The 11,181-nt window shown below is 44.7% G+C and overlaps 1 protein-coding gene across 1 annotated transcript in view; it reads left to right on the top strand.

The window, feature by feature from the left end:
* nup50 (nucleoporin 50) overlaps positions 1-10,516 on the top strand; it is a 19,657-nt gene extending 9,141 nt beyond the window's left edge. Inside the window, 5 exon segments of the mRNA XM_038708577.1 lie at positions 158-282; positions 3,472-4,137; positions 5,613-5,697; positions 6,907-7,025; positions 9,531-10,516. Of these exon segments, the coding sequence (XP_038564505.1) occupies positions 158-282; positions 3,472-4,137; positions 5,613-5,697; positions 6,907-7,025; positions 9,531-9,730 (1,195 nt within the window). The 3' untranslated portion in view covers positions 9,731-10,516.
* Positions 10,517-11,181: the final 665 nt, after the last annotated feature.

Here is an 11,181-nt window from a genome sequence, read left to right as displayed (position 1 = left end):
ACGTTTTAGTTAATACACTTTATTGCATTTTTATTTAAATACTTGACGCCATACAGAATCCTCTTATCCTGTTTGTTCATTTCTAATTGTGTTTTTGTTTCAGCCGGAAGTGGCGGCACCTTTAAAAGTTTTAAAGGCTTTTCTTTGGCCACATCAGCAGCGCGCGGAGCCACGACGGCGTTTTCTGGTTTTGGGAACGGTGCGGCTTTAAAGGCCTCAGCTCTGACCAACGGAAACGGCATCACGCCATCGTTCGAGGTTTCTCATCCACTGCTGCACCCGGTGAGCAGAGAACAGCTGTCCTTCCATGTGAAGTGACCGATTATTGGAGTTGATGTTGTTTGGCGCCTCTATTGGCTCCACATCAGGTGTGTGCGTCCGTTCAGCTGGAGCTACTGTGGCCGTGACCCGCAAACATCCAGTCCACCGCTGCTGAAGTGTGACACAGAGAGAGAGAGAAGATGCATTATACGTGATGACAGTGAGGAACGTTCCGGCGCCGTCTGTGGCGAAGGTTTCGTTTCCGCTTTGCAGAGGAGAGCGACTGTTTGCTTTGTCATGGAGAGTTAACTCGAGTAGGGATGTCAGGAAACGAGACCAAAATCCTGAAAACCGGTCGGTACCGTAGATTCAACCGTGGACGTGTGAAGCTGCAGCTCCGTCTCGACTCGTCGAATATAAATTTGTAAACCAGGTGAAGTTTCCTTCAACAGCTTTGGTCAAAGCCTGGATTTCTCCCAGTTCTGGATCTTTGGAGGCTGATTCAGGACACGCGCCGGGGCGATTCGTCGACGTAGTAGATTATGTAAATAAGTCGACTTGCGTTACGTGCGTCGAAGCGTCGTTGCATCCGGTGTTTGTGGGATTCCCCCGGACAAGCTCCAGCTACAAGCCGCGCCTTCGACTGTCCTAAAGTTCGGGAGTATTTTAGACAAACGATGAACAACAGCTGCTCCGTGACGCTGAACTGTAACGGCTTCGCTTCCTTTTAAAACGGAGACCTTTTGCTACGTTTGCTCCTCCCGTCCAGACTAAAAACTAAAATGACGAAACAAATACCCAAAACGGAGAAGTTTGGAACGCTGTCGACCCCATTTCGCATCTTCGAAACTCTGGAGGGCGTTTTAGTGCGGACGGGCAAAAACGGAGACTTTACAACGATGATGCAGGCGCTAATGTTTGGCTCTCTGATTGGTCCTCATGCAAATAAACGTAGGCCTATCTCCTACACTTGTACTGTGCACGTCGCCGTTTACTTTGCGTCGACTCCCATCTGTTTTCCGCCACCACGCCGCTTTTAACTCCCTGTTACATTCAGCAACAGTCCCAGCTCGTTATTGGTCCATGCCAAAAAAATCTGTTTCTGATTCTTGGTCTGCAGGACTTTTTCTTTCGACAGATCCGTGCTTTTTCAGTTGTTTTAATGTAGACGAATCAACTCTGAATCTCTGCTGTGGACGGAGATCGGATTTGTTTTAATTGTGGGTGGGGCCTAATGCGACGTGTCACAGTCTCATCACCTGAAAATCACCGAAGTGACGAGACAGTTTGCAGCTCCAAGGACCGACGTCTGTTACTGTGGGGAGAAAAGTTAGATATAAACATCTCAGTGTAAGGTTGTAATTTCCTTGATAAATTGACATTAACCATCATCTGTCCTGACCTCCTCCAGCTGTTTAGTAGTTCTCTTGTTTCTGTTACAGGGGTGGTGGAAGAACACGAGATTTATTGTTTTGTTTTTTACCTGGAGTCGAACTGGTGTTGATCGTGACGTCCTTTTAGCCCCCCGCTAACTTGAACATGGTTAAAATAATAAACTGTGTGGCTCTTCTAGACTTTCCAAATGTTCTCGAACGAAGGAGGAAACTCTGATAGCGAAACTGTCGTGTCTCTGGTGTCGCGACGCTCGAGGGATCCACCGTTACATCCGCTCGGAGCACCTTCCTGTGGGCTTGCAGGAAATGCGATGCTACCAAGCCGACCGATCGCGACTTGGTTCACACGCACTTTTGACTTTTCAGTTTGTGGAGCCGCCGTGTCGTCACCTGATGGTTTGTGGACTGGCATTTTGAAGCCTCAAGTTTGGCGTTTTGGCTGTCGCCATGTTGGTTTTTTGGAACAAGACGTGACCATATTTGGACGAGAGGGTGGAGCTAGCAAGGTGACATGAACAGCTGATTCAGGGAACTCTGGTAGGGGTTAAATAAAGTCTGTGTTCATGTTGGTGTTGTGTAAAGCTGGACTCAGACGGCTGCTTATCCAATAATAACATAACTAAAAGCTGCCTGTACCGTTTGAGCACTAACTCATGAGAACAACAAATCAATGTTTATCTCACTGACTCAGCTTTTTGTGCCGTTCATGAAGCTCAGCAGACAAAGCTGCAGATATTTCACAATAAAGCCTTCTAGGAATTAAAAATTATGGCCGTGTGATACGGTCAAAAATGTTATCACGATAAAAACATTAAATATCATTTGATATCGATAAATGTCAAGTCATTATTTATTATTTATTTTAAGATTAAAATCAGATTTTTACTCCTGAGTGAAAATTGAAGAAACCAGATGGTTAATTTTGTTGTTAAACTTCTCTTTTTAACACTTGATGCCGAACCGTTGATCACTGACAAATATAATGTAGAACATTTAAAACTATTATGATAAATTCTTTGTCAACAAATATGATCAGTAAATCTTTTTCAGTCCCTTTTCCTCACAAAATAATATTTAAATAGAAAAATTAAGTGCAAATTTCGTGATTCAAATAATAAATTAATACAATATATGAACATTGATCAAATTGTTGAGTCATAATTACCAATAATGTAAAATGTGTTTTTTGTTGCTTACTTTCACACGATGTGCTGAGAACGGTGACTAATATCTGTTTGTTGTGATGGACATTGATTTGAAAGTCAATACTAATCTTTCCTTCACCATCCCTGGAATAAAGAATAGATGTTGTTGTAACAAATATAATCTCAGGTCCCGTCTCTGCTTATTAATGGTTACCTCAACCTTCTCTAACGTTATCTCTGGGAACAGCTTATCAGAACAATACTGTCATTTTCTGGTGTATTGTTCCACTGGCTGCCATCGGTTATTAAAATCTGCACTAGCTGTTTTCAGCGCGCTGCAGCAGAGCAGCTCTCCCTTTGCACTGTGACCTGGTTTCAGATCCTGTTAAAATCCTCCCGGCTTGTATAAAGGGTCGCGCTCTCTGCTGGCTGGCTTCACTGCTCTGTGGACGTGAAATAGTTGAAAACGTTCTCCATTGTTGCAGCTTCTTGGTTTGGTGCTGGGGAGTAATGGAGCTGAATCGGCGGCGGGAGGGGGGGGGTGTTTGGCTGCTCATTCATTTGATGTCGTCGCTGCAGGGCAGGACGGGGGGAGGGAGGCAGACTCCTCGTTTCTCTTCCTCTCAGCCTCGGCTCCTGTCACACTAACATTCCTCCCCTCTTCATCTCAGGTCTGACATTCAACGGCCCCGCCTCCGCCGCTGACATCAGCGCCAAGCAGACCAATGGCTCCGCCCCGAGCCCGACTCAAAGCCCGAGCTCCTGCAGCAGCGGCGGCAGTGTCGGCAACAAGGAGTACAGCCGGCAGCTCACCGCTCTGAACTGCTCCGTGCGGGACTGGATCACCAAGCACGTGAACGGCAACCCTCTGTGCGATCTCAACCCCATCTTCAGGGATTACGAGCGGCACCTGGCCAGCATCGAGCGGCAGTATGGCGCCGGGTCTGTTGACGGGGGCTCCGAGGAGAAGAAGCAGGGAGGGATGCTGCCGTCCGCGGCCACCCCTCCTCCTCCTCCTCCCGTCTCATCTTCCTCCTCCAGCAGAAGCAGCCCGGCGGCTCCGGCTCCGGCCGCCGCTTTGTTCTCCTTCTGCAAAAATGTGACAGAAGACCGGGACAAAAGCGCCGCCGACGCTCCGGCCAGCGCCGGCGTCTCGTTTAACTTCGGTCAGAAGGTGGACAGCTCGGTTCTCGGCTCCTTGGGGTCTAAAACTACTCCCCCCAGCTTCTCCTTCTCCTCCTCCGGCGCCTCCTCCACCCATACCTCCCTGTTCGGAGCTCCTGGATCTGCTGCGCCGCTGTCCTTCAGCGGGAAGAACGAGGACGCTAAGCCCGCAGGTACCCCGTCAGGAAGAGATAAATGAGAAGAGGAAGCTTAAATCTGTCATTTATTCTTCACTGCTTCATTAGAGGAAGCTTAACGAACTAATCAGGGCTGCTGCTAACAGTTACTCTGCTAAATGCTTGGCTGATTCATTGATTTGTGGTTATCGGTCAAAAATGCCAAATATTCTCTGGTTCCAGCTTCTCACATTCGAGGATTTACTGCTAAATTATATATCTGAGTTTTGGAAGCGATTTTAAGGTTGTGAGCTAATTGATTAGTCCATTAAATGTCAGAAGTTTAAAAAGTTCCCCGAGTCCAAAGTGACGTCTTCATCTGTCCAAAACTCAAAGATTATTCAGTTTACTGGGACGAACAGGAAATGTGAAAAACAGACCTACCTGTCAGCTCTACTTCTAATCACTGTTGGATATAAGATCATTTAAGGTTTATCTGCTTCCTCTGCATGTGGTTTAAATTTAATTACATAAGACTTAACACTTCAGCTGCGGTTTAAAATGAAGCTTGTTGGTGAATAAATGAGTACTGACTCGTTTGTCTTGTTATAAATTGCTGAATGTTAGTAATTAGCTGAGTGGGACACGGCGGGAGATGAGGACGCCGTCACAAACGGAGCTTCAAATAACGATTATTTTCACTGTCGATTAATCTGCCCATCAGTTTCTCATTTATTTAGTTAATCTTTTGGTCTGTAAAATATCAGAAAAAGTTTAAAATTCTCGACACAACCAAACACCAACCAGTCTGATTCTTCAAGACAGTCAGTTCACCATCCAAAAACCAGAAAACACTCCCTTAAATGATCATTTTATTATCGCTCAGCCAGGTTCTATCGATTTAATTCAGTAATTGTTCATCTCCAGCTAAAACCTCATGTTTTATAAATGGACTTTGGTTAAACAAGAAGTACTTTTCATCCTCTGTCCCTTTGAGATGAGTCTGCTGTCAAATCCTTTTGCTCCTCATAGAAATCCTTTAAAGCTGAAGCTCTGTGGGGATTTTAGTTAAATATAAGATGTCACATTTAAACTCTGTTTTATATATCAGATCTAATCTGTCCTGGACGAGCGAGCAACAGCTCTGAGCTGATGTTCAGTTTGCTGTCGTATGAAACAAAGGGAAGCAGGAAACGATCTGAAAAGGCTCGTGTGTCTCTCTTTATTTGGTTAAACTGCTAATTATTGAGTTTAAATCGAGTAATTAAGTCACCTTCGTCAGGTAACTAAATCATTAAGTGCTTGTAATTAGCAGACGTGGAGTTAATCATCTGTATTAAGGAGAGTAAAGATGTAATTACTACTGTTAACACTATATTACTATTATAGCAGACAAAAGACAGCAGACGAGTTTCTGCAGGTCGACAAACCGTCTCAGCTGAACTCCCAAGTTAAAGCATTTAGATTTTTTATGATAATTCTTGTTGAATAATGTGAAGCTTTTAATTAAGATGTTGTTTTTCTCTTTATAGACGAGAACAAAGACGAAGAGTCGGAGGAGCCGCCCAAACCCGAGGTCAAAGAGGTGAAAGAGGACGACGCCTTCTACTCGAAGAAGTACGTCTGACTGGGTCGTCTGAATGATTTAAAAACGTTTGTTGGTTTTAGCTGAAATGAAGTTTGTTCTTCATCATTTCTCTTTCAACCAGAGTGATTTTCTCTTCTCAAAGTATTTGAATCATTTTAGAGGCTTAAAATGGTCTAATTATTTCACAAGAAGAAGCAGCAGCAGGGTACCAAATTTACAAGACCCGTGGATTCAAAAACACCCGTGCGTTTGGATCCTGCTCCTCGGTTCCTGACTTCCTGCATATTTCAGCTCCTGACTTCCTGCAGTCAGCGTTTTACAGCCCATCAAGTGTCTCTGATCTGCCAGCAGCTGCTACGCCGACCGAACGTCACCTCATTTGTTACGTCCATGAAGAAGAGAGTCCTTGTGGTTCCGGTCCCGGACCGTGGCGGCCCGCAGCAAACGCTCCAAAGTTTCTTAGCTTCACTAAAAACCCGCAGCAGCTGCAGTAAGGAGGTTTGGTGCGAGGGAGGAAGCGGCTCCGACATGACGAAGCGTTTCCTTCAACGCGGCGTGAATCGCTTCACCGCGTTCAACGTTAACGATAACAGCAGCAACGCCTCAGGTCCAAAACACAGGTGAGCTCACCTTTTATACTGAAGGGAAACCAACGATGGCTCCAGATGAGACGAGTCCCAGAGACGCCGCTCTAGGACAGAGACTCCTTTTGCTTTGGAGACATAAGGGGACGAGGAGGAAGAAGAGGAAGAAGATCTGTGGTGAAGGAACCAGAACGACATCCAATAAGTAGAATCAGAATCGATAAAATTGAAATGATATCCAACCCTAAAGACGTCAGAAACAAAAAGTGTTTGACCCCTCAGGATGATGTCGGGACCCTTTAGGGGGCAATAAAATAATCAAAGACATTGAATGAATGAATAATAATGTGGTTTCTGCTCTCCGGAGTCTTTGTTTAATTTAAATCCTCAGAGCTTCACTGAGTGTATTTATATCGCTCAAACCAGGTGAGGAACATTTAACAGCACAATAATCTAGAAGGAAAAGGATGTCTGTCTCAAAATCTTTGTTTCACCAGATTCCTTTAAAATAACGGGTGTTTTTAGCCGTCGGACTGAAATCCAAACCCCTCTCTGTGCCGACGCTGGATTATTGATCTTTACTTGTATATTTTCACAGAACACTAACTTTGATTTGTTTTTTAACTTTAAGTGTGTTGTTGTTGTTTCTGTCAGGTGTAAACTGTTCTACAAGAAGGACTCAGAGTTCAAAGAGAAAGGCGTGGGAACTCTGCACCTCAAGGAGATCGAGGAGGGAAAAACTCAGATGGTCATTCGCGCCGACACCAACCTGGGTAAAACATCCAAAACTCAGACGGCGACATGTTGCAAAGAAAGTGTTCGCCTCCACGCTCGAGCTGCAGCTAGAGCTCTGACTTGATGAAGATACACGCTCATTATCTGCTTACTGATTATTTGTCCTTGTTCTTTAAAAATGTTGAAAAACGCCGTCACCCTTTCCCAGAGCCTGAGGAGACGTCTAAAGATTTCCAAAACCCAAACGTTACTCAGCAAACAAGAACAAACAAGAAAGGAAAAGTGTTCTTTGTAGTGTGGACGACCTGAAGGCGTTCAGTGATTTAAACACACATAAATAACTCCAGGCACAGACTGAAGAGGGAGCAGTCCTGGTTTTCTATTTTCTGTCAGCTGAGCTGTGATCAAACGGCGCCACCCGCTGGTCAAACAGAGGAACAGCTGCTTCCTGTCTCTCAGGCCTCTAAGGCGAGACGCTGCCTTTCATAGTTAATGACTCACATTAAGACAATATTTTTTTGTATTGTAGGTTTTCTCAAATGTTTAAGTATGCAAATGAGGCCGTCTCTAATGAAATTTGCATATTTTCCAAGAATTGAAATCTGGATTAAGTCAGGTTCAAAATAATTTTTATTTTGGTGACTTATTAGACAGAGGGGATTTTGGATGTCTGTTATTTCATAAATGAAAATACTGTCGGGTATTAAATTATTTTTTTTGGAATCAAATGTTCTCTAGTTCAGGCTGCGACTGATACACGAACAAACCGCTCAGCAGATAATCAGGAATGAAACTGGAAAGTTTGTCAGAGCTGCTGAGGTGGAAAAAGGGCCGTTAAAGATCCTTAACAAGAAGTAGTCTGAAAGAAAACATGTTCGCGAAGCAAAGTAGAAAGATGAACCATGTTTCTGCCGGCCGGAGATCTAAATCACGCAAGCTGACGGTTCTCCTCAGAGCCTGGTTACATGGCACGTTAAAACGTTTTAGCTGAGCTTCAGGGAAGTTGCCAGTCGAAACAGGAAGTGCCGTTTTTTTGTTGTTTGTTTGTTTAACGTGACAAAGAACCGGACATGACGTACCAGGAGGAGGAGGAGGAGGAGGAGGGTGTTTAGGCTGGACAAGTTCAGAGTTATTAAATCATTGGCAGGTCGAGTCGGCTTCAGATGTCTCCACATGTTGAGTCTTTAGTAAAGCAGCAGTGTTGAACCGTCTTTAGAGTCAGTTTACAATCCAAACTTTAAAGGTGTTTTGACGCGTTCATATTAGAGCTGCAGCGATTTAGTTTTCAAATAAAACTAATCGTCATTTTGATAATCGATTTATCGCTTTGAGTCCTGATTCCAGCTTCTTAAATGTGAATATTTCCTGGTTTCTTTCCTCCTCTGACAGTAAACTGAATATATTTGGGTTGTGGACAAAACAAGACGCCACCTTGAACTTTAGGAAATACTGATCCACATTTTTCACCATTTTCTGGATCAGAAATGATCGTTACTTTCAGCTCTGGTTCATACTGCAGTGTTTTTCATTCAACAAGAACATTTACACAGTACATCAGGTACTAACAGCACAGGAGAGCTGAGAGCACGAAACAGACAGCGGTGGCGCAGTGGAGAAGACATGTCTCTGGTGTGGGAGACGCAGGTTTGATTCCCACTGCAACATCCACCAATGTGAGCAAGACACTTAACCCCTCGTTGCTCCAGAGGCGTGCGACTGATCAAAGTTTCTGTGATCAAAGTTTTTCGTAACGGCAAGAGACGTAAGCCTCGTGCAGACGACCGTTCACACTACACGACTCGCCGTCTTGTGATGGGAGTCTTGAAGTGGTTGTGGCGTTCACACTACGTGACTGATCGGTGACAGGAGGTCGCGCACTACACCAGCTGACAGCGGCTGAGTCACCCAAACCACGTTTAGTCAAGAAAACACACGTGAAATGTGAAACGAAATGTCGCGAACCTGCACATGAAACAGCTGTTTGTTATTATAAAGACACAGAATCTGGACACGTGCAGGTAGCAGCAGTCTGAGCTGCAGAGAGTAAGAAGGGATGGCTGGATGTCGAGTCGGCCGACTCCTCCAGGCATTCGGCGTGCTAGATATCTGGCAGACGTCGGCGATGTGTCAGAAATGCGTCCGGGAGCCGTTTTGATGCGTCGTCGTGTAGTTCACACACAACGTGTCGTGTGAACTAGGCTTTCAACTCAATCCAATAACGACGTTTGTGAACCGAAAAACTTCTTTAATGAATAATTGTCTTCACGGTAAAATAAAACATAGTTTTGTTTCTCATGCTGTCATAATAACAGTGAGTAACGTTAACGTGAGAATTGAAATCATCTGGCCAATCAGATTGCTGCTGTGGAGCGTGTGTTATTTGTGACTGAATGAATCAAGAAAACAATCAGATGAATTGATGAAAGTAGTCGTTGGGTGCAGCTTTAAGCCGAGCGACGTTTCTTTCTATAAACGGACACGTGAAGCTCTGAAACGCTGAAAGACGTTTTCGATAATGAAATGTGACCTTTGCTCCTCTCCAGGAAACATCCTGCTGAACATCATCGTGCAGGCCTCCATGCCGTGCTCCCGGGTCGGGAAGAACAACGTGATGGTGGTGTGCGTCCCCAACCCGCCCGTCGACGACAAGAACGCCAGCAGCCCCGTCCCCCTCCTCATCCGGGTCAAGACCGCCGAGGACGCCGACGAGCTCCACAAGACCCTGGAGGAGAAGAAAGGCTGAACCCCCCCGCCCCCCCTGAGCTTTTAGCAGACCTCACCCGGTCTTCCTCGGACCCTCCAGACCCCGTCGACCTCATCACGCCGGTTTTATCCACACACATACTCACACACACTCACACACATTTGTACTTTAAGTCCTGGTGATCCACGTCCCCCCTCAGTCTCCCACAATAAATTGGTCGTCATACTGTGAAATATTTGCGTTTATTTTTAATCACAAACGTCAGAAGCAGGTCGCCGCCGGCGCCATCGCTCTCCGGATCGGCTACATTCCTCCTGGCTGGACGCTGCTGTTTTTATCAGAAGCAGATCGATGTATTTAATCAGTCTGTGTTTCATTTTACTGTTTTAATTTGGTGGCGAGTGACTGAAAGTGTTATAGTGCGATCTTTACCACAGAGTTATTTTGGGGTGGGGCTCCAAATAAAGGTCCAGGATTTGGTTTTACAAATTAAGTACTCGCAGTAACAGTTAACGTTTTAAATGATGAACGTGGCGAGGATTTAGTGCGTCTGCCGAGTGTTTTTTTTGCTCTGGGAACTATTTATTGTGTCGGCAGGATTTGAACTCGCTGACCGAACGTCGTGTGACCGTTTCCCCTGAAGAGCTTCTGGAAACGGTGTGTGGAAGGGAAGTGTTTTTATTTTCTGTAAACATGGACTCTGTTGTTGACACAAGTGTCCTTTGTGTAGCCTTCGGTTCGGCCTTCGAGATGAGGCATGCTGTCATCGTCTGAGAACATTTGTAAAGACATTTATTGGGGAATAAAAAGGAAACAAACCTTCTCTGCCTGCTGCTTTTTCATTTCTGTGTTCTTATTTTAACTTTCAGCTCCATTAAATTAAACCTCCCACTTCAGAAGCTGCTCGGGTCAACGAGCTAAATGTTACTGAAGCTGCAACGATTAGTCGATCGAAAGAAACTAAACTATTTTGATAATCGATTAATCGTTTCAGTTTGTTTTTAAGCAAAACTGAAACGTTTACTGGTTTAATTATAAATGTGAAGAATTGCTGTTATTCTGTTAAACTTTGGGTTTTGGACAGTTGGCTGGACAAAAGAAGCGATTTTGAAGACGTCACTTTGAGTGTATTTAAAAAAAAAAAACCTGACATTTGATGGACTAAACAACAAAAATCCATTAATCGTGAGAATAATCGCCAGATTAGCCGATAATGAAAATCGTTAGTTGCATCCCTGGATTAACGTCTCGCTCCATTTCAGGTTAAAAATCTGTGAGGTTAAAGGATAGTTTCTGTATTTGTAAACACTTTTCCACATTTGTTGGTGTTGAAATGACTCGTAGATGCTTCAGCCGGCAGCTGACCTGGAGTCTTCCTTTGTCAAAATGGCGTCCACAGAAAGAGCTGCTTGTTGCTTCTGACAGGCTCAGACGTTACACCAGGTGTCTGACAACATCATGGGGACGCCCCTTTGTTTTTAACGGGACAT

Source organism: Micropterus salmoides, unplaced genomic scaffold (assembly GCF_014851395.1).
Source record: "Micropterus salmoides isolate LMB-PRFRI ecotype aquatic unplaced genomic scaffold, ASM1485139v1 Ms_hic_scaffold_9, whole genome shotgun sequence".
NCBI lineage: Eukaryota > Metazoa > Chordata > Actinopteri > Centrarchiformes > Centrarchidae > Micropterus > Micropterus salmoides.
This window is presented reverse-complemented; position numbering and strand designations above follow the sequence as displayed.